Source organism: Lucilia sericata, unplaced genomic scaffold, assembly GCF_015586225.1.
Source record: "Lucilia sericata isolate MDLA Ls3-8-SP2 unplaced genomic scaffold, ASM1558622v1 Contig000397F_arrow, whole genome shotgun sequence".
Lineage (NCBI taxonomy): Eukaryota > Metazoa > Arthropoda > Insecta > Diptera > Calliphoridae > Lucilia > Lucilia sericata.
The window spans coordinates 41,502-66,707 of NW_023994415.1; the positions used below are offsets into that span (position 1 = coordinate 41,502).

The 25,206-nt window shown below is 31.7% G+C and overlaps 1 protein-coding gene across 1 annotated transcript; it reads right to left on the minus strand.

Moving 5' to 3' along the window:
• Positions 1-3,620: 3,620 nt before the first annotated feature.
• LOC119604465 lies at positions 3,621-4,901 on the minus strand. The gene has a single exon (XM_037957103.1). The coding sequence runs from the start codon at positions 4,484-4,486 to the stop codon at positions 3,758-3,760; it is 729 nt and encodes a 242-aa protein (XP_037813031.1). The 5' UTR covers positions 4,487-4,901; the 3' UTR covers positions 3,621-3,757.
• Positions 4,902-25,206: the final 20,305 nt, after the last annotated feature.

Below are 25,206 nucleotides of genomic sequence, written 5' to 3' on the forward strand. Positions count from 1 at the left end.
CCAAGGCTAATATGGGTAGGTGCAGTAAGCTCAGAATCAATTCTTTAGACGATTAAGCTATATATGTATGTATATCTGTCCGTCTGTGCGCATTCCAGAGGGAGCAATTTTCAAGATAATTTGATGAAATTTGGAACATACTTTTCCCTTAATCCAATAACGATTTTCGTAACGATCGGTGCTCATACAAAGTCTCCTTTTGAGAAGATTTTTTTTAATGTTGATGGCTTGTGTTATCATTCAATCCAGTCCATACAAATTTCGAAATTTAAAAATTACTTTAGAAGGATCAAAAAGGGGATATATTCCTTCCATCCATTGCATAAATTTGTTTCTATAAATGAAGAAGTCATTAGAGTTCTGACAACAGAAACATCTGATACTATGGGAGAGTGTGGCCCACAGGCCAATTGTCTGAGGTATATTCGGGGTTTACATAGTGGCTGTGATTGAAATCTAAATTGCAAGAAGACAATGTTGGTTAAAAGTCTAGTGTACGAGAAAAGTTTTGTGCAGTGCAACTGGATTCCTTACCAAATCGATTGTGGGATTACAAGTTAAGAATGAGTTAATAGCAAAACAATGGATCCGAGGAATGAGGATCTCACTCTACCCAGATGATTGTTTTAAATACCGCAACATTATGTTTGATTCTTTCCACAGTGCCAGTTCTGCTTACGAAATGTGATCCACTGGGCATATTCTATCATAATCAAGAATGGTGAGGTTCTTACCGATTTATCGTTTAGAAAAGATCAAGATCCTTAAGTGAAATATATGACAGAGATGTCAAATCAGAAATTAAATTGTATAAAACTGAATTGCTAGTTAAACTTTTTTCATTCGGTCTATTACACCGAATAAACAATACACTAGCATGTAGACTAGGCTAGCCTATAGATTAGACCAAATAAAGATTATTATTACAGTCAGGAAATACATTAAAGATTGTTTGAAATGTGTTAATGGTGTACCATTGTTCTTCTAAAGATCGGATTGTACCAAAAAACTAAAATATTTTCCAACCCTAATATACCGTATTCCTCTTCATGTCATGGTATGTATGTGTGTTTCGGATTTACTCACAAGTCTGTACTATCCCTATCATTAACAAATAGGAAAGTATAGTCGGACATGGCCTAAATATCTTGAAAATTGTGGCCTGTAGCTTGCGCAAAAGCTTTACATGAACACCCAGCCAGCCATCCAGCCGGACGGACGGACATGTCTTAATCGATTCAGAAAGTGGTTCTGAGTCTATCAGTATACTTTAAGGTCGGTAAAATACCAATATTTGTGTGCGTTACAAAATTCAGCACAAACGCATATTACCCTCCCTACTATAATGGTGTAGGGTATAAAAACGAAGTGTCCACTTATTGAAATATATCGTACTGCGATTTACCTATGCTTCTTGGTGCTGTTATCGAATCAACAGACCTCTTTCCATTATTGTTGTTGTACCGAACAGGAAGCAACGGTAATGCGATGGTCATAGAATACAAAGCATAAGTAATTGAGCAAAGTGCTTTTAGCCATGTACAAAAATTTTACCAGTCACACACGGTAGCTCAGAATTTGTTTTCTTTGGTCAAAATTCAGCATTTTTTGAACCGATAGATATATTTTTTGGTGGTTTCTCCTATTGAGAACTTTAAGGTCAAAGTATAACTTTTAATTTGTTTGCATTTAGTATAGGCAGATCTATGATATTCGTCATAAACAAGTTTTATAGGAATGGGTGCCCCGGTAGGCTAGTTGGTAGTATGCTATGGGGGTTGTGGGTTCGATTCCCGTCAGAGACTCTGGTCTGCTACACTACAACGGACGTATGGTCATAGACATCCTGCTCGGTAAATAAGGTTAGAATATAATTTGTAATTGTATTATAATGTACAAATAAATAAATAAATAAGTTTTATAGGAAATAAAATCTCCAAATTTTATTAGGATCGGTTGACAACTGAGCCTACTCCATAGACACAAGTATCCCTTCAGACAACTACTTCGGTAGCTAACACCATTCTGATGAAATTCAACATAAATAAGTTTTATAAGAACTGAAATCTCTCCATTAAATTTTATGAGAATTGCTCTATAATTGAATATACCCCCGAAATGTGGACCAGTGCTGGAAATTTTAAAAAATTTGGTAGTTAATTATGACCGTAACTTCTAGGAAACTAAAGAGAGCAAAAAATGTCCTACACTGTGTTATAGTTTGAACCCTCCCTTACACGTATATACTTCAATATATATTCGCCCGGTTCCGACCGATCAATTTTTCTTACCAAAATTCGGATATTTTGTGCAAAGTTTATGAATAAACAGCTAAACAGGTGGACCGATTTTCCTGATTATCTTCCTATAGTGTGGAAGAATAATAGCAACATTTTATTTTGCAATTTTAAATGGGCGATGTGCCACGCCCATATATCACATACGCATTAAATTTTGAATATATGAGAAACTTTAATAGCTTTAATCCTAAAATTTTGCTCTGAAAACGTTTGCATCTATATAAACATTTAAAGCAAAAACTACAGGCATTAGTGGGCGTGGCATTTCCAATATCAATCAAATATTAAAGTTCGCATATCTGGGAAACTGTAAAAGCTAGAGTGACCAAATTTTTTACTAGGGGGAAAATGGTCGGTGTAGAATTAGTGGACATGGCATATTAATCAAATATTACAATTTTTTATATTAGGGAAACTATAACTCAAAATTTGCATGATCAACTTTAACATCAATATAAGCAGTTAAAGGAAAAATAGACGAACTAGTGGGCGAAATAGTGGGCCTGGAATCTCCCATAATGTTGCTAACTCTACTTTTAAATATTGTTTCATAAATATAATAAATTTAAGACTTATGTATAAAATCTTCAATTTCCATAAATTTAAATATTTGATATCCTGTTATAGTACACACACACACATTTTCCTGTAACCTAGTGTATGTTTTTTACAGTTATAAGGGTAAAAGTATATAAAATAAAAACTAAAAGTTGAACAAAAAAGTAAAACTAAGGAAAACTTTTTAAAATTTCATTTCATTTTGCTTGCACTCTGCATTAAGGATGCGTGCCAAGGCAGTGGTAGTAAAAAGGATAAAATATTTTCATTGTTAGTTGTTGTTTGTTTGTTTTTGTATCTTATACATAAATAATTTTCAATATATACTTAACAATATTTATATATAAAAAAAAATACTTATAACAAAAAAGGGAAAATATATAAATTTTTTAAAAGTTCATTAGTTTTCTTGTTCATTAACAAAATTTATAAAAAAAATCTTTATATCTAAACGGGAGAAGGTTATATTAATTGTTAATAACAGTGCTTAATGTTAAAGTTTTTTTTTAATATTTTTTTTATAAATTGTTTAATATTTACTTTCATTAAGAGTACAAATATTGCAATAACAATAAATTTTTTGGTTTTTTTCTTGAAAAGCTAAAAAACAAAATTTTTTTAAAGAAGTTATTTTTTTTTTTTTATAAAAAAATCACACACAGATACAAATTTTCAGGGTTTATTTTATGGGTATTTTGTTAAAAAAATAATTATTATAAAATATTGTTGTTAACATTTATACTACTTACTAAAATTGTTGTTGTTTTTGTTGTTGATGTTTTCTATGCACTTATATTTTAGAATTTTGATTTAAAAACTTTTTATGCTTTTCGCTGTTTACGGATTCTTAAATCCTTAAGGAATTAAAAAACATTACTGCGCCTTTTGATTTGACTATCCTAAGATTTTTTGCCCTCAGCTCCGGAGGGACTTTTGCTGGCACGCGTTTTCTTTAGAAGAAAACAAGTAAGAAATTCAATGGATGAGGTGACTTTTTGCAAACTCTCCTCGGAAGAGGAATTATTGCCTTCGAGGCATTTGCTGTGCAAACGATAGCTCATATTGGGCTTTGTTTCTTTGGCTTTAGAGGCAGTTGCTGCTGTGGAACTCCTCGGTGGTAGGGGTGGCGGTTTTGATGTAGATGTTGATGCTGCTGTCGATAAAGCTGTGGCTGATGAAGTGCTGGGCTCAGCATGACGATAATAGTCCTTGCTGCACTTTTTGGAAATGTTATACAATTGCAAGGAATTGTCAATAATATCATCCTTTTCATTGTTTGAATTCAAAGCTGAAACATATTTTTGAGCTGCAGCACTGCCCAAACCTCCATCATTATCATGTTTTGGATTATCATGTTCATCATTGTCCTCTTCATCGCCTTCGGCTGGGGATTGTAGATTATTTTGTGGTTCACCATAGTAGCGATAGGTGGAACGATAGCGTGAATGATGACGTCCCTGCTCCTGTTCCATCCATTCGGTGCTGGCTGGCAAGGAGAGTTGTATGGTTGGCGTGCGATAGTATTGTCTATGAGGATGGAAACCCAAACCAAAATCATCCATATAATTTTGTGAGTTAAGGTTGTCTAGCTCATCGGCTACACTAAGGAGAAAGGGTAACGTTGACATGGTTTCCTTTTGTAGGGTTTGTCTGTAATTAGGATTTCCTCCAATTTTTACAAAATTTATGTTTAACTTTACAAAAAAAAAAGAAAGAAACACCAAACAAGTTTTATTTAAAAAATTAATGTAAATATTTCCCTTTGAAGATTATTGCTTCTCCTTCATTTAACTTTTGTTATTAAATTTTTCTTTTCTTGTCAAAATTTTCTGTTTTTTTTTCTTATATTTTTCTACTACATGTATTTAATATACACATAATATATGTTGATAGAAAAAGGACATGCACCATCACACACACATACACTTAATATTTTCCACAGATAGTTGCACAAAATTTTTATTTTGTTAACTGTTTTTTTCTTTTATTTTTCCACCGTCGATTTTGTCGGTTTTCAACCGTAAACGGTCTTAACACTTCGGTATTTTTTCATAGACTAAAATTGCAGTTTTATGCAAAAAAATCAGTAGGTATAGAACGAAAGACTGGACAAAAAAGGAAGAGAAGAAAATCGTATTTTTGTTTTGTTTTTTATTCGGAATTTACCGTTATGTGTACCGTGTATCTATAGAAAGTTATTGTTGGCTGTTGATTGTATTTGTTAATGGTATCTTATTTCTTAGTATTTGATGTTTGTTTACATTTTTCCTACGCTCTCACAGTTAGGATTTCTCTTTTACTCTCCATCTGGGATACTCATTTTGTTAGTGTTTCAGAAAAAATCAGACATATGTATTGCCAGATATGTTAATAGTAATAATGAATAGAAGTCTTTAGATTTTAGCGATGGATATTGGATATAGAGAAATTTTGGTTCTTTTAAAACTGGGGAGATTTTTGTTAGGGGATAACTGAATTCCTAGACCATTTTTTGAAATACCAAACAAACTATGTGGGGAATGTAAATGCAAATTTTCAGCTCTCGAATTTTTTCCTATAGGATAGTATTGTACTTTCAGACTGGCGGACCGATATGCGTAGATAGCCTTAGAATATAATAATCAGAATATTTCAGCGCCAATGTTGAATATACATATATACGTACATGTCACCAAGTTATATGGTGGAACCAGAAGGTTTCCATCCAAAGCGGTTACCAATAAGACTTATGGATTATTTCTGAAAGTGATTTAGGTACAAACAAGATCGTTCAAATACCAGATGCGCTGTCATGGATGGAGCTAATTTTTCGAGACTTAAACACACAAACTCGATCGATATTTTTCGGTTTCTTGATCAATTCTAAGGCAATGTAGCCATGTCCGTCTGTCTGAATGTATGCCGCACAGTGGTATAGAAATAAAAAGGGCAAATTGACCGATTGAAATTAAATTTTACATGTGCAATGAGGAAGCATCGTCGAGTTTAAGTTTAGTATTTGGACCTTGTGGGCTCATCAGGTGTTCTGTCAAAGGTTCTCAACTTAGGACACCTCGAGTATGTTAAATTTCCAAAACGATCGTATCTGTACTTATATATAAAAAATCTCCTCGTTTTAAAAATTGTATATACCGGATGTGCAGCCTTGATGGGCCCAAACCATTTCCTCTTTACGCATGTGAAATTTCATTAGAATGGGACGAACTCTTTAGAAGTTATAGAATTATTTCCTCCTATTTTATTTCTATACTACTGAGTGTCGATCTAACTCTTGAAATCATGACAAGTTCCCAGCTGAACGAGCGATTTCATAAAGCCTTCATACTAATGGCATCGGAATACAGTTTAAATACGGGGAATTTCATGTCAAGTACCAAACTCAAAAAACGATTTTGATGAAATTTGCACCAAGGTTAGTACTATTGGATAGTAGGAGACAATGAAGAAATAGCTATCTGAACTCCTTTGGACATTTTTTTATAGGACCAATAGGTGAAAAGTTACACTCATTTGAATAAAAGCCTGTATGACCAAAATGTCCAACTTTGACCACCTCTAAGTTCTGCAGTTACACAGAAAAAAATATGCACAATTTTTTTCTTAACAATCGTTTGCTTAAATTTAATTTCGATTTTTATAAATATTTTTATTTGGGTTTATAACGAATTTGTTTGATGTTCACACAGAAGGAAAATATTTTCTAACAAACACTTTATTGAAATAAATCTAACTTTCAGTAAATATTTTTACTGATTCAATAAATGTTTTTGTTTGAGTTTTATTTTTATGTCAGCATATAGAATACAACAATAAAACCAGTTTTGGAATGTACTAAAATGAATTGATATAATTCTTATATGGTTTATAACATTTAATGTATAAGTGTTTCAGTTTTCACAGTACAAAATAATAGTTTCTAGAATTAGAAACGTTTTCTTAAAAATGTTGTAAGTATATATGTAATTTCTTTACTACTTTTAGTTTTAAATATTTTTTGTAAAATTTTTGTTAAAATTTAGTATATATTTTTTAACAAAATTTTTATAGATTCAATAAAAAAATTTTGCTTATTATTATTGCCAAAATACAATAAATAATTTAACTGTTTCAGATAACATATTTGCTTGAATTTCAGTACAAATATTAATAACTTGTGTTATTGTTTCAGTAAAATAATTGTTTGGAAATGTTGCGATTATTTATTAATGTTTTTCGAAAATAGTATATTATTTTAATAAGAAAAATCCTGAAATTTTTTCAATAAAGAATTTACGAATTTGAGTACTTGATTTTACGAATTTCGTGATAGGTCCTATTTTAGTAAAAAAAATACTTGGCTTTATGAATTTTTTGTTTGATTTTGAATTCCATTTTTTTCTGTGTATTGACCAATACAGCTGGCCTACTATCTAATAGTACTAATCTTGGTGCAAATTTCATCCAAATCGGAAGACATCGATTTCAAAAGTTGGGTCATTTGACACGAAATGCCCCATACTGATAATTTGCACAAAATAGTTCTTTTCTCTTCTCGGATCAGCACTAAGGGCATGACAGGAAAAAGGCTTTAGGGTGAGGATGTTTGTGAACATTCGATTTAAATCTTCTTACATCGAAATCAGAAGAAGTTTGTTCCAAATAAAAAATGTCCATCTAAAGAATAATCTGGCTAATCGATTACAAATAGATGTGTTCTTGATGAAACATAATTGTTGGGTATCAGAAACAAGTTTCCTAAAAAAAATTCGACATGAAGAAACATTATAAAAACCAAAAATCTCTTTACGAATATCGGAATCGGGATACATTTGAATTTGACAGATTGGTGCATAGATTAGTCAACAGACTTCTCCGTTGTAGCTTAATAAAAAGACTAGTCCATAGATTTATCAAAACACGAATCCATAGTCTAGTTAAGAGATTAGTCAACACATAAGTTAGACTAATCAATAGATCATATATAGATTAGTCTAGAGTCTCGCTAATAGACTAGACAATAGCATAGTCCATATTTAGTCAACATGTTCTTGTCAATAGTCTACTTCACAGACAAGTCATTTGACTTGTTCATAGTCTTGTTAATCCATAGATTAACCCATAGAATAGTTAATAGTCCAATCTATAGACTAGTTCATATATTACCTAATAGACTATTCAAAAGACTATGCAATTGACTAACTGGGCAATACGTTTGTCAAAAAAAACTGGTCAATTCACTAGTCCATAGACTAGACTAGATCATAGTGTAGTTCCTAGACCATCTATTAGATTAGTCCATAGACTAGTTAATATGCAAGTCCACATACTAGTCAGTAGACTATACCATAGACTAGACCAGTACATGGACTATTTCATATGTTTGCCTAAAGACTAGTTAATATACTATCCCTAGTCTAGTCGTATACTATACGTAGTCTAGCATTGGACTGGTTCATAGTTAAGCCCATAGATTGTTCTATGGACTAGTTATAAGAATGGTCGCCACAAAAGTACACATATTTCTTTTCAACCCCAGAAAAAGAAAAATCTGGTAACCTTAGAAAAAATATACTACAACGCATATAGTGGCAAATATTTGCTATAACAATTATTTCTCTATCTGTTCACACTCTCTATATAAACATGCTCTCTCATCATCATCTCTCACGCATACACATATGCAAACACACAAACCTATAGTATAAGGATTATTGTGGTTACATTTCATTACTCACAACAACACGTGATGTAAACTTGAGATTTTTCCTTTTCTGTTTTGTGTATGTTCTTTTTCCGCTTACAGTGGGTCCTTTTTTTATTTTTTGTTTTTATTATTATTTTTCTGTTGTTTTTTTTTTTTTTTTTTTTCATACAAACATTTGTGTTACTAAGATTTTTTCAACACTTTTGTTTTGCTTCGTTGTCCTAGAGTTAACTGCAGCAATTGATGATGAACATTTTGTACATTTGGAATATATGTACACATGTATGTATATGTACATACTACTGCATCAAAACTCCTGCGCTACAATATTAATTGCAATTTTAAATACGTGTACAAAAATTCAGAGAAAAAGTAACACACCTCTTTCCCCAGTAACAAAAAGAAAGTGTAAAGGTTTTGCATTTTGTTGGCATTAGTAGGTGGTTGGGTGGTGTATTGTGTGCTTGTAGGGTCGACTGGATGGTTTGGTTGTTTTGAAATTGTTTACTTTGTTTTAATGTTCGCATCATTGCATTACTATGCCACATGGTGGCAGCAGCAGCTGTAGTACAAACGATTTATATTCACTACATTTCGATACAATAAGTCCGATGAGTAAATGTATTTGTATACATTGTGCAAGTACATATTTGTTTGTTTATAGTATTTTACTTGTGGGTATTTTCTCTTACTGTGTGCATAACAATTTTTTTCTGTTTAAGTTAATTCCTTCAAAAAACCCATTACCCTCTCATGTTTTCCTATTCAAGGGGGAGAAATATATTTTGTTTACACTTAGAAAATAAAATAATTTTTTTTTGTTATTTTTGAAAATCAAGGATCCGTAGGGCAAAATTTAAATTATTTTAAGAAGTTCGAGAACTTTTGAAACTTTATTACATTTTTACATCATTTTCTATTACAATCTAAAATGTTGTTCTCAATATTCGTTATTTTTATTTAATTATAAATTTTCTTTCTACAAATATATTTGTACATTCATGTGTAATTCGTAAATCCTTAATGTAGTTTTAATTAAAATGAAACAACATTGGCTTAGTATAAAAGCACTTTCAGCGTGCATTGAATTAAAACAAAAATAACACAGAAAAATCCTTGAGATTTTTGTGTTTTTTTCTCAGTTCGCCTGTTTTTGTGATACAAATTGGATTTCATGACAATATTTATTCAAGTGTTACGGAAAAGCCACAAAAAATGTGGAAAATAAATTTGTGTGTTCGTTAGAGTTGTATTGAAAGCGTTTATTTGGAAAACACTATGCGTCATGGATGCGTTGCACTGTGGGGTCAAATAAAACAAAATGTATTAACCCGGTACGTATAAGTATTGAAAAAATGTTTTTAATAACGTGCATACGTCTAGGTGTACCACTAAATATGGATGTTTGCATATCCACATTATAAATGGAATTATGAAATATATGTGGGCAATTTCGTGTCAAGTGACCCAACTTTTAATTAAAATCGATGTCTTACATCCATATCTAGTGGTACACCTAGACGTATACACTTTATAAAAAACATTTTTTCAATACTCATACGTACCGGGTTAAGAAACAAGGTTAATAATTTTCCTAGAACCGTATGTTTTTTAAGGCATTTTTCGGCATTCTTGTAAAACTTAAGTTTTTTCCTTGAAAAAGTAAAATTGTACAAATTTGTTTATACCCTCCACCTTTGTGAGAGGGGTATATATTTGTAATTTCCAAAATATAATTTTCCGACTCTATAAAGTATATATATTCTGAAACCTTATAGATAGCGGAGTCGATTAAGCCATATCCGTCTGTATGTCCTCAGATATCTTCGAGATCAAAATCTTCAATAATTCTGTCAGAAATGCTTTCGAGAATTTTCCCATTTAATATCAGCAAAATCCGTCCATAAATCCGAGACAACCACTGAAAATTACATCAAAAAGAGGCAATTTTTTGCATGTTTTGATAAATAAGCAACAACAACACTGTTTATTGGAAAAAAGATGTATTTTTGGATGTCTGTTGGTTTCATTGCGTAATGTATTTTGTTTTTTTTTTTTTTTATTTTATTTCGTTAAGCTTTGTCGCTGTTCCTCTTGTTTCGCCATTGTTAAAGTAATGATAGACTTTCTAATTCTCAGCGATTAACCGAGGTATAAAACCCGGGTAAGGCGGGTGTAACGAGAAGTTAGTATTTATAAAAGAAGAAGTTAGTTAGTTAGTTAGTTAGTTAGTTAGTTAGTTAGTTAGTTAGTTAGTTAGTTAGTTAGTTAGTTAGTTAGTTAGTTAGTTAGTTAGTTAGTTAGTTAGTTAGTTAGTTAGTTAGTTAGTTAGTTAGTTAGTTAGTTAGTTAGTTAGTTAGTTAGTTAGTTAGTTAGTTAGTTAGTTAGTTAGTTAGTTAGTTAGTTAGTTAGTTAGTTAGTTAGTTAGTAGTTAGTTAGTTAGTTAGTTAGTTAGTTAGTTAGTTAGTTAGTTAGTTAGTTAGTTAGTTAGTTAGTTAGTTAGTTAGTTAGTTAGTTAGTTAGTTAGTTAGTTAGTTAGTTAGTTAGTTAGTTAGTTAGTTAGTTAGTTAGTTAGTTAGTTAGTTAGTTAGTTAGTTAGTTAGTTAGTAGTTAGTTAGTTAGTTAGTTAGTTAGTTAGTTAGTTAGTTAGTTAGTTAGTTAGTTAGTTAGTTAGTTAGTTAGTTAGTTAGTTAGTTAGTTAGTTAGTTAGTTCGTTCGTTCGTTCGTTCGTTCGTTCGTCGTTCGTCGTTCGTTCGTTTTTTAGTTCGTTCGTTTCGTTCGTTCGTTCGTTCGTTCGTTCGTTCGTTCGTTCGTTCGTTCGTTTTCGTTCGTTTCGTTCTTCGTTCGTTCGTTGTTCGTCGTTCGTTCGTTTTTTCGTTCGTTCGTTCGTTCGTTCGTTCGTTCGTTCGTTCGTTCGTTCGTTTCGTTCGTTCGTCGTTCGTTTCGTTCGTTCGTTTCGTTCGTTCGTTCGTTCTTCGTTCGTTTTCGTTCGTTCGTTCGTTCGTTCGTTCGTTCGTCGTTCGTTCGTTCGTTCGTTCGTTCGTTCGTTCGTTTTTTTTCGTTCGTTCGTTCGTTCGTTCGTTCGTTCGTTTCGTTCGTTTCGTTCGTTCGTTCGTTCGTTCGTTCGTTCGTTCGTTCGTTCGTTCGTTCGTTCGTTCGTTCGTTGTTCGTTCGTTCGTTCGTTTCGTTCGTTCGTTCGTTCGTTCGTTCGTATTGCAATACTACTCTGGTTTGTTATACGGTTGCGTATGATTAACATTATATTTATTTCACAATAATTCGCCCCTCTTCTTCTCATTGAAAATTTAATGAGCTACATACAAAACAAATTTAGTCTCTTGTCTCCCCATAAAACATTCATCTGACACATTTACAGCCTTTTCAACTACTTCAAAAGAAAAGCTGTAAGCCTGTAAAAATGCTCATCAACAATCTACAACTGAGTTTATTTCCTTTTTTAAATAGACAAAATTTTGTAAACAAAAAACTAAAAAAAATTTAAATCTACATACTTGTAATTTGAAATAAATCTTGTACTTTAAGCAATATTTGACACACATTTTCTATTCAACAATGCGTCTTTACAGACAACAAAGCATACAAATATAAATTTTTTATTCATTCAGTTCAGTTATGTTTTTTTTTTTAACAACTGCAAGTTGGTTGTCCCTTTGAGGGCTATGTTTTATTTAGTCATTTAAGCACATAAGAAAAACAACTTACAGACTGCCAGCCAACCAACCAACCGTTCAGGCATTCAAACTGCTGAAAAATAACTAAAAATGTTAACAGAACACAAAAAAAAAATAGTTTAAAAAGAAGTCAAAATATCCAAGGAATTGTGTTGCATTGAGTTAAATACTAGACAATTGTAAATGAACGTATAGAAAAATGTAAAAATTTACATTTATCTACTTTCATGTTCTGAATATAAAACTAAACACTTATACTAAGACATTGTTGCTACACACTTACATCCATACCCAGTAGTTTTAGAACTGTTCAAATGTTTTATCTCTGATGAAATAGTTAATAGTGATGCCATTCTTGGAGGGAATTGGATACTTTTTGTGTTAAAGTACTTAGTTCAGTAACATATACTATATAGAGGCATAGAACTACTGGGTTACTTTAATTGCAACAATATTTATGAGTATTTAAATTAAGGATTGTGTGTGTGTGACTTTCCATTTTAAAGAGTTTTTTTATGTCAGGTTCTTTCTTTCGTTTTAATTGGATGGCAAGTAAAGAGGTAAGTTGTTTACACGAAATTTTTACGGGTCACTGTATCGTATTGGAATTTTTTATTTTGAAATATTTATAGTTTAGTGTGATAAACATTTGAGATTAAAATGGTATTAACTTCCTGGTTAAAAAAATGTGAAACAACGGATTTATTTAAAGAGTAAAACATTTTTAATTCAAAACTAGACGAGGATAAAAATAATCGTATCCATAAGAGTACTAAAAACAAAAGCTTTTGAGTACAAGCTGCACAGTAGTATAGAAAGGGAAATTTCACCCGCGTAAGATTGAAAACAAAAAAATTGAATTTTTGGAATTTTTCAAAAATGTTTTGGGAATTTAGGGATTTGTTAAAATTTCTTTTTAGGAGGAAATATTGATTCACTTTTTTTCATAATTGTGTCGGACATTTAACGTATATGTGTTATTTATTTTTTGCTGACACAAATTTAACAATCTATAAAACAATCTATAAAATGGGACTCATTGGTACTTTTTCCTTCTTCAAAAGGTACTTTTTGAACTTTCTATAATTTCCAACCTAAAAGATAACATTAATCATGTATATACGGAGTAAGTAAGAACCTATAAAAGTGAACTTTTTGGACCTTTTTCATTCTTCTAAAGTACTTTTTGAATATTCTATAATATTGAAACTATAAACATGAAATTAAGCATAAGAGTCCGGAGTTAGTCAGAACTAATAAAAAGGGATTTTTTAGAACTTTTTCCTAGAAACATAAAAATAAACTTTTAGAGTCCTACGTGAATGAAAATCTGTAGGAAAGGATTTTTGGTACTTTTTCGTTCTTTAACTGGTACTTTTTGGTTTTTATGCAATATTGAATCAGACAAATAGACGTACGTACATATATCCTGATGCAATAAAAATCTATAAGAGTAAATTGTTTGGTACTTTTAGTTCTTCAACTACATAGTATTTTTTGAATCTTTAATAATATTCAACCTAAAAACGCAGATTGAATCAAAATTTATAAAAGGGCAGTTACTATAGTAAAGGATATATAAGATTCGTAACTGCCGAATGTAAGGATCATTGAGTCATGTGGTTTTGGTAATCTTTTGTTTAAGAGTTTCTGGTACTGTATACTACACTATAGTGAAGGGTATATAAGATTCGTCATGTGGATTCGATAATAGTTTTGTTTAAGAAGTGTAAATGATTGGGCTACAGCATCCGATCCTGGAACTGAGGCTGACAGTATCGCCAACAGGCTAGCAGATTGAAGTGGATTTAGTCATTATCTACATAGAGATATCCCGCCAAAGATCAGTCGACTGAGCCTCGTTTACAAGAGAGGTTTATACAATCATTAAACAAATCATCAAAAATTTCCTTTGAATTAAAAATTTTCCCTTTAATATGAAAAATATAAAATATTTTTAAGAAAATGTGTTAAGTGCCTCCTCTCCACTGACCTTCGATTATAACCCCTTTTTTCTAACAAGAACACTTATTCCCTAAGAGCTTTTATTTAGACGCAGTAATCAACTCATATTCAATTAACTTAAAACCATAACCCTCCGTATCAGCTCTTAAAATCACTTGAATATTGTTTTCCATTATTTGCTAAAAATATTTTTAATCTTCAAAATAAGTAGATGAGTAGTGCAAGGAATATAATTTATAAGTTCATAATGTAAATATATTTTTAGTTTTCCCCTTGTATACTGGCTCAATATACACCCATAAATATATAAAAGTATCTCATCTTATATTTCATAGTATTTGTAGATGTAGTAGTTATAGTATTTGTTATCCTTGAGTATGATTTTATACTGCAAAACAAAATAATGAAAATAATAATAATAATAATGAAAACAACTAAAATTGTTTACCGAGTTAAGAAAAAAGGTCAATAAACGTTGAACAATGTACCCACCAAGTATTTGCTTTAGCAATCACTTTAGCTTTTTAACTGATGCTGATACTGCTGCTGCTATAGCCTGGCACTACTGCCGCTGCTGCTGCATTTGCTATTTATGCTGCTGATGAATGGCCTTGACTTATTCGGTTCATAATCAGCTTGAGGCTCGTTTGTTGTTGGCGTTTCGTCTTCGTCGTTTTCTTCTTCTAGTCATTGTCTTTTGTTTTGCAGCCATTAAAACCATAAAGTTCTGGTTTTATCATCATTTTAATTTTCTTTATCACAACCAGTCTCCTTACTCTATTTGAATGTACAAGGATACTAATAATACGTATAATACAAAGGATAATAAGAATGTATAATAATGTATATACAATATTAGTATGTATTTTTATGTAAGGGTTGCCAGCTGTGTTTTAAGACTAATATATTCTTTTGGATCTCTTCTCGACGTGATTCCTTACAATTTTCAATTCAATGCTGTTAAGGATGTAATATCGTGTATAGGCTCGTTTTTATGATATTTTGATCTAGTTTCCATAAAAGCCTGGCAATCTGTCACTGTCCTCTCCATATGCTCTACATTCGTCTAAATTTGTTGTGCCTGTGTGTCCACCAGGAATACGTACCATCATACCTTGGACATATTCATTCTGAACAAACTTCCCATTCTGCTCTCATTGTAATACGAGGCCACCCGAGAATAGTCGACAACGAATGCAATAGCTTTAAGGGAAAGGGAGCTCGAGGAAGTTAACCTGACAAAGGTGAGAGAATCCCATAAGTCCTCTTGGAATAATGAAACGGTTGCTAGAACTACAAAAATCCTATGGAATGAAGCTTAACGAGGGCAGGATGAGAAGCCTTCTCAAAATGAGAAAGTATGAGGTTAGTACAATGATACGTATTGTGAGTGGACACACAAGATTACGGACACAGCTATATAAAATTCGATGTGCGGATTCAGACTAAAGTAGAGCATGTAGAGAGTAGAGTGAAACTCTGGAACACGCTCTTTGCCATTGTAAGGCTTTCGCCGAAATTAGATCCAAATATCTTGGAAGTGATATTATTCCGGATATAACATCCCTCACAAACACAGATTGGAAAATTCTTCGGAATAACGTCCATAAAACTGAGTTTCTTAACATCGAGTTTCTTAACATTTTCCATGAAAAAGAGTGCACAACAGGTCCGATGTGGACTTCGGATTTAATGTAGATATGTACATGCTCCTATCAACCTAACTTAACATACTACTGGGAGAGTATGCGGTTATGGCTCTATTACAGTTCAATACGATCTTAGATTTAACCTTATAAGTCACCCTAATTGATTTTTGGCTGTTTCAGCAATATTAAATCCTATTCACCTTCTATATTCCCTGATAGCAAGGACCTGGAAGCTAGTATAAAAATAAGGTTTCCGGGGAATCAATTTAGATCCCCAACCCGTTTTGTCCCACTGTTTAGAGTCATTCGTGTAACAGGAGATTTCCTCAGCAGTTTGCTTTAATGTTCCAACTAATCACTGTCTCCAATCGAGAAGCAATATCTCAAAATCTCTTAATTTCTGTTACCGTTCGGCGATCGGCCACATCTAGTTATTGTATATAATCGTCCAATATGTTCAATATACATATATTGATGACGTATCCTGTCCAGCTTTGGCCAATTCGCCTAAAGATAAGAACCGCTCGGCTGTAAGTGCAACTTTGTATGCTATATACGTTTCGATCGGAGGAATGTCTAGCAATGTTTTTAAAACTTTGATCAGCGTAATACTCATGCCTAACAACATATACGCTGAACTTCTTGACGTGGTATTATCCCAACTTTCATTACCTAGTAATGGGTTAAAATGCTAAAAGTTTCTTACACAATAGTATTTTAAGACATTATTTTAAAACGGTCATTACCACACACGCTTACAAATAGGCAGTTATGAAAGTACTTACCAAGATCGCTTGCTATTTAATAAGGAGTTAAATAAATACTTTTGATCTTCACAAAACCGTATTTGTAAAAAATAAAATTCTAAAACAAAATGTCAATGTAATTACTTAGTAATGCAGATGGTATATAGTAGTCATTAAAAAGTAAGTTGTTGGGTTAGTACTTGGGTAACTTATTATATTGTTTTTACTGGGATGTTTCACTTTATGTCCATAACAGTCCACTAAATCGTACAAGTATAAATTAGATTTGATCTGAAATAACTTATATATTTTGAGACAATATAAAAAAAAACAAAATGGCGACACTGATTACAACTCATGAATAACATACATTCATAAGTATTTAGATTATTATGCATTGACATGTTTCTGAGTTTCTAAATAGTGCGTCTTCAACTATAAACCTTCTCATGGAATAAACAAAGTACCCAATGCCTCCGACAGTTTGCAAATTGTATACAAAGGAATTTAAAACCGCTACAAAGTGAACTTTACAGCAATAAGGGCACAGCCCAAAGGGTCACATACACAAACACTCAATTTGTGGGTTTGAGTATAATGGTGGAAAGAAAAAAATCCTTTTTTAGAATATTTAGTAATGTATGTTAATGATGATGCCTTAATATACTTTGTAATAACAACATTATTTTCTTTAAAGCTTCGGATGTTAAGAAGCATAGACAGTTCACTAAACTATCCATTTCTCGGGGTAATTCTCTTTTCAGAGCTATAAGTATTCAAAAATAAATTAATAATTTATTATAAGAAATCCTCTGTCAGTGTTTTCTCGTTCCACTGTCTATAGATTTAATTGCATATTAATTAAATGAATATGAGTAATTATTTGCACATGACTGTTTAAAACTTACTATTATATGAATGTATTTTACATGTTTATATATGAGTGTAAGTTTTACAATTTTTTTGTACATCAAAATCAAAATGCATTTAAGCATGTCCTTGTACTACATTTGCCCCTATCAAAATATTCCATATTTGTATAAACATTGTACATATGTATGTGAAATATTAGTAAGTTTGTGTGACTGTAAGCAAGTGTCGGTGCATACATTCCAAAAGTTGAATAAAGCGAAAAAGAAACAACAAAATCGAGCACCTTAAAAAGAATAGAACGAAATATTTTGATGTTTACAATGTATAATTCAAATTATCTTATGTCTGATACCCTAAACATGCCAAGTTTACTAAATATGTACAATCAAACGATAGTACAATGCACACACGCCCACCTTAACTCATAGTAGAAATTATTTAAATATGTATGGATTAACGATGGCAGTGCGAAAATATACTAATACCTACTCACTAGGGAATAAGTATTATCAGTTCCATATTGGAACTTTTAAGGGATGTCAGTACCCCTTAAGCATTTATAAAACTTAACCATGCTGGTTTTTAGAAGTATTAGTATTTTTAACGTAATCATTAGCTCCAAAGCCTTATTCGAGTGCTAGGTAAAACGAAGAACTTAAATTGCCACTTTAAATTGCCCCTACGTCAATCCTACTGCTAAGCTTTAGTAGGTATCAGATAATAATACAGCTAATAGTAATTAGGTGTTACTGTATTACTGGCAATCATGTCAAAAGATTGGTTCTTGAATATAAGGACTACTGTATAAGTTGTCTTAACTAGAAGTCTACTGTTCCACATTTACTGAGAGTCGGGAAATATAAGTGAGGACTTGCTATCTAGTACATTCTCAATAGTGAGTCTACGTCTAGTCCTACGTCTATTAGGTCGCGCTTTTCATTACTTATTCATTTGCATTTTAAGTCATTATTATAACACGATGATGATATTGGAGGCAAGTACTTACTACGCTCGCTTACAAATAACAACTTACAAATAAGGAGTTTTAAAAATATTAAAATGTTCACACAGAAGACGAACCGTTGGGTATACACAATTCAATAAAATGGCAAAACTCATAATGAAATACTTACGTATCTGATTATATGTAAGACATCATAAGAGTACTTGAAAGTAATACAGATGGTAAGTAAGTAATGCATATGGTAAGTGGTAATCATTGAAATGTAAGTGGCTATGTAAGTACAAGTACTGAAATAGGTCATTACATGAAGGTAGTTTAAATGTTTTTTTTTTTTTTTTTTTTGTTTTTGGTACAAAAATTACCGACACTGAATACGAACCTGTACGTTAGTTCGTTATCAGACTCACAACACCACTACTTAGTTACTTTATTGTTCGTCAACTTATTGTTTTTCACACTTTCTTTTTCAAAACATATAAATAAGTGCTGACGTCTGTAAGTCATTATTAGAGTAATGCAGACGGTATGTAGTTGTCATTGGCAAGTAAGTTGTCAAGTAATTACAAGTCATTACCAAAGTTTTTTGCTTGGAGGTTTGGACATTGCTAATCGTTTCAGATTCAGACACCAAGCTATTGAACCGAATTTGGACTTAACTATGACCCATGGTTTTTATACCTTTATCATTTCTAAAATTTCAAAATAATGCATTTATTTGTCGGGAAAACAAACTTCTTTCCAAATGTCAACTTTTTAGCTTTAGGAGTTTAGATTCCTACAATCTCACAATAACTTCTGTACTTCCACAGGAAAACTGTTATTACTCATTCAAAAAAGGGTGTATATTGGTTTTGTCATTCACTATGTAACACTTTTGTTGTAGACCCACGAAGACGATGTAGCTATGTATATCAGTATGGCCGGCTGCTTATTATTAACACGATATGACCTAATCGAGAGAAGCTATAAAGTTGAAATATGAAACAAATATTCCTTATTGAAAGACACTGTTTGGTATTGAAAATGGACAATATCGGTCCATACGTTCGCATAGCTTCCATATAAGTAGTCACTCGGAATACAGCATAGACATATCTATGCTGTATTCCGACTATAGTCATAAATATGTTAATATTTAAGGCAGAAATATTAGGCAAAATTATCCCCAGAATTGGATCTGATCATAATAAACCATTCAATAATGATGAAATTAAGATAAAATTCGAAAAAACTTATTTTTTGGAAGATATTGTTTACTGTGTCAAACTCTTTAGAGCCCCCTCCATAATTTAGTCAAGCCCCCATTAAACTCCTAAGGGATTATTATTTACTTTTCATTAGGGATTCCAACCGGGGCTGGCTTTTGCAAATCCCGGGACTCCATATTTTTAACTGTAATTCCGGGATATTTCGAGATCTCGCGATTTTTCGGCATTTTACAAGAAACATAGTTTTCCAATTTTCTTTAGAACGCAATTTTTTTTTCAAACTACTTTTTTGTCCACCTTCTTCTATTATTGGTTGCATTTGTATAGGTGTTTAAATGTTAACTGATATCGTGTATAAAGTCGTTTATACTTTATAGATTTGCAAAAGTTCAAGACAGTTCATTATATATTTAGAACTATTTAGTAAAGCAATGAATGAATTAGTAACGAGTCTAGTATTACATGCATGAAAACACATACCAGTATCAATTTTAAGAATGCATAAGTCTCACCTGTTTATTTAAAGGTAATTTAAATTTGAATACAATTTCCCATATAGTTTATTGTTCAAAAACCCCTGCGAACTAATGAACTGTAAAAATGTACGATCAAATGAATGACGCTAACTTAATCTTCACAGTTGGTAAAAAATGAGACGTTTAGTGCCTTTGGTATTTCCTATAATAACTTTGACCTCTTTATTAAAAATTATCAAAGCGTTATCTAATCGGCACTCCTTCTATGGAAAGGTTCTGGAACCAGTTGTATTGCCAATGACTATTGTTTGAATTTATCACCCAGAGAACTAGTTTTAGGAAAGCTTTAGATAACATATACTACTTCTTTAATACAGATCTAAAAGTAGTTATTTTCAAATTGTTAAGATTGGCACCAATTTTTAGAAAGAGTTGGTGAACTGGTTAAAATTGTGCCTACCAGACTTAAACCGGGATCTAAACTTATTTCCTGTGTGTACTTTTATATCCGCTTACTCAGTGGATATACAAATTTAAGTTAACAAAGATAATAATCCAAATAACCGTGTACTGAAAAGCACAAAATTAAGATTAAACTAGGTTCAACAACAGAACGAAGATTATCTGAAAAAGTAAAACCCGCCCTTAGCCCACTTTCCATGTCACACTCTTTTGTTAAATAAAAATACATAAATGTACTGCATGTTGTTCTAAACAGGTTGCTCGTCTGACATTTTTTTTTTTTTTTTTTTTTTGCATGAAATGATTCTATTTTTGTAAAAAGATGATTATATTATTTTCCACCTTCTCTCTATTTACTAAGAATAGGGCAATGACAGTTAAATGCTGGTATTATTTTATAATGTAATCTAAGTCAGAACTAAATATTGTATAAATTGACTTTAGGTCATATACAATCAATTTGCCATTATGTTGCATGCCAAGTTCTGCATTTGTATGCAAATGATATCAAAAACAATTATTTCACTTGCATTCACTTGTTTTTGTAGGTCATAAATCAATGTTTTGTATCTATTATTTATATGTAAACGAAGTCATATAAGAATGTATGTATGTAGATTCATAGAAATGATTTAATCTACATACATATGTATGTATATGTTAAGGAAAATGTGAAAATTCAGATCAAGAAAAGAAACTTAACTTATGTTTGATTATTTGCATATATAGCCCCAACGATAGCATGGTAATGTGTTGTACTTACTCAAGAACTTATTTTTAAATGACTACTACATTGCTTAGAAGAAGTCTAGTAATAACTTACAAATAACTATAAACGTAAGTACTTGCTTTTAAGCCTTAGTATTTCGTTCTTTACAAACATAAATAATGTCTGTCAAAAAGAATTGTAGTCTAAGTAAGTACTTACATGTTATCTGTAAGTACTTATATAACTTCCTATTTGTAAGCGAGTGTGATAAGTATTTGCCTCCAATGTTATTACCGTTTGAAAGTAAGGACTTTAAATATTATTGTATACGAAAATTTCAACATTTTAACCCCTTAGATATCAATGTAAGTTATTGCTTATAATGTTTCAGAAATAATAAATATCTTCAAAACTTAAATAAAAATAATTTATTTTTTTTTTCGATGAAACCAGCCAACTTATTTCAAATTTTGCCCCTAATGTGTTAAAGTTTGCAACATCTAAGAATAATGGACATAGTCCTACCTTAAAGTACTTTCTGAGTCGATCTGTCTATGTAAGCTCTATATAATCAATCTTCAAATCACCATTTTGAAGATGTATTTGTAATTTGTGACATATTACTTTATAATTTTATTTACCAAACTCCCTTAATTTTTGTTATGAAGGACCATAAACCTTATCTATTCCCATAAAAAATTAAAAAATTTGTTCCAAAAAAAAAATAGTTCAAGGACGGGTGTAAATGGAACCACTTCAGATTCTTGAAATGCAAAGGCGAAAACACTAGTTTCATGAGTAACTAGTGTTTTTAAAAATTGTTTCCAATCTTACAATTTCAAGTAAAAATCGCGAAAAGAATTATGCAGTTCTATAATTGTTCTAGAGAAGGTGCGTGCATCTGTATATTTTCAAAAGTTCCGAGAGTGACAAATTCGAACTAAATGCAATGCTAAGGGAATTTTTTCCAAAATGTTAGATTAGGTTAGGTTGATAGGAGGATGTATAAGTAGTACATCAAATCCGAAGAAATACACCTAAGCTATTACATTCGCCCTTTCGTTGCTGACTACTCCCAAGTGGCCTGTACCCATATGATGTAAACCATACCTCTGGGAGAGTACTTATTCAGTTAAAGCTTTATTATAATCTAATACGGTCTTAGATTTAATTCTGATATCGCCCTAATTGCCCTCTGGCTGTAGATATATATATTAAGGGCTGTGGGCGCCATATTTATTCTAATCCAATTTACACATTCCGTTATTGCTCGGACTACTGCTTGTGGCCCACTTTATTCCCCAATTTAGAGCCATCCGTATGACAACGGATTCCTACTGGTATTTGCTCTAGTTTTCCGCTTGACCAAGACATTCTATCTGGGATCAGCGTTTAAAAGTTTCCCTCATATTCTGTATCTGGTATGCTATCAGGCACGTCCGATGATTGTGTATAACCTTCCAATGTATCCAGAATACATTGATGATGGGTCCTATAACCGCTTTTGGCCAGTTCGCCTAAAGTATAGAGCCGCTCGACTGTAAGCGCCGCCTCATATCTTAAATATGATTCAATGGGTGGAATATCTAGCAACGTTTCCAGAGCTTTAGTTGAAGTAGTATACATATCACCACTTATACCCAAGCAGCATATAGGTTGAACTCCCTGTAGTAGATTGATATTACACTTTTTGTAAAAGGAGGTTTATTGAAGCATAAGCTAGAAGTAGTCTAATTACACTTTTATAAAGCCAATTTGTCATAGTAGGACTAAGACCCCATTTCATGCCTATAGTTCTCCTACATATCGCCCAACACCGCCCTGAACAGTGTCGACTCCATTACGTGTCCAAAGAACCAGTTCCGAGAGTAACAATTTCGAACGCCAAAGTAGAACGAGTACAGTCTATAGTCATTCGTTTTAGAACTTTACCATGTCCAATTGTATTTCAGAGCTTTCTAGTTTAATTTCAGAAAATTTTAATAATACATTAAAAATTTTAGACTAATTGTATTTCAAAATTCTCCAATTAATTTTATGATTATATATTGTAATATTAGACAGACATCGGTACATAATTGAAACAAACAATACAAGGTCATCTTCTGAAAATTACTTTTGCGCTCATAATGCTAATAGCTTAATAATGGATGAAATTGAACAGAAATAAGTTTTATAGCAACCGAAATCCCAAAATTCTATAGCTTCCCTAAAACTAGTTCCGAGGGTAACAATTTCGAACAAAGATCATTGATAAAAGAACTATTTCAACAACCGTTCCAAATAACGACTGTCTACTTCATTATGCATCCACATAACCAGTTCCGAGGGTGACAATTTCGAACAAGAATCAATTCCAAAGTAAAATGAGTACAGGCTATTTAGTTTCTATAGGATCAATAATTGACCCTAAAACGCTTACTCTTCTTTTAGATTTGTGTAGTTAAATGCAGTGGCTAACACAAAGGCAATGACTATTCCTCAGAAAATATTTATGTATGTATGTAAACAAATGTTTTGTATCGTTCTCTATTGTCTTCGGCTGTCGGACACTGGTCTATATATCATTGTTTGACTGCTGGAGTTTAGTTTTGTATGCAAGCATGTATATCTGAATACATACTTGTGTTTTTAACAGTATTTTATAATTAATCACAACATAAATTTGTTATGCTAATATTATTTATTTTTAGTTTAATGTAATATCAATTTTTGTTGTTGTTTTATGTTTTTATATTTTGACCTTAAACTGAACATTTAATTTTCATTCATTTTGTTCGGTATAATCAATATTCAAATTGAATCGGATATATAACATCACAGGTTACATATTCAAATTCGAAATAAATATAAACTATAACAGAAACTCTACAAAATTAGTGATGTGTACAATATTTATTTTGAGCAACTGTTGAAGCATGAATAATTCGGGTCGAATTAATCGAATAACAAACTGACAACAAACTGATCTTTAGTCGAGACAAATGGATGACTTTCCGACTTTTAGCAATTAAGAGTAGATTTTTGGACTCTCTATTATTTTCTTGCCAGATAAACGATTTTGTTAGAACAAAGTACTCGACTTCTATTTTTGGAAATTTTTTCGACAAAAAATCCATTATTCGAAAGTCGTTTTATTGTACCGTGTTCATATGATTCACAGCTTAAAAAGTTACATAATTTCTTTTACCTCAACAATGGTTACCTAAAAAGTAACCATTTGTTAACATCACTCAAAAGATTAACTTAAGCTTTCGTATATATTGCTCACAAATGTACATTTATCTGCCAACAACAAGTTAAGCTGTTGTAAAAAGCAAAACATCCATTATAAACATTTTAAAATACTTTTTAGTCTTAATTTGTTTTTCATTTAACTGGATTTGAAATTAAGACCAGTGGCTCAATAGTTCAATACGCTTTCAACGCCCGCACATTGTATCTTGCATGTAGTTTTAAATATATTTTTTATTAGTTCATGAATGTAAATTTATTTAAATTTACTGTGCAAATGTTCAGTGTGTTAACGACCTTATTAGATGTTTTATTGACCCATATTTATACTCATGGTATAAAAACCCTATAAAAAGTTTATTTTACACAAATAGAATTAATTTTATTTTTTGATAAAAACAAGTATATAAAATGATTGGATAACTTTTGAAACGATTACTCAGATATTTCAGAAATTGGTTTTTCTTTCGATGGATATTTGTTTTCCTAATGATTTTTTTTAATATATTCTAAATTCTGATATCAAGTAAGGATCTGGCTCCAATTAAGATTTTGTTGTTATTTTCATCTTGATCATACTTAAAACAATTGTAAGGAAAGACAGAGAGAGTTCTCAGACCGGTATTGTGTTTGGTTTTTGGTTTTGATAGCGAAGTCGATTAAGCCATGTCCGTCAGAATGTTTGTT

Bases quoted from the DNA above. Each gene is read 5' to 3' on its own strand.
- LOC119604465 (XM_037957103.1), bottom strand. From the start codon at position 4,486: ATGTCAACGTTACCCTTTCTCCTTAGTGTAGCCGATGAGCTAGACAAC.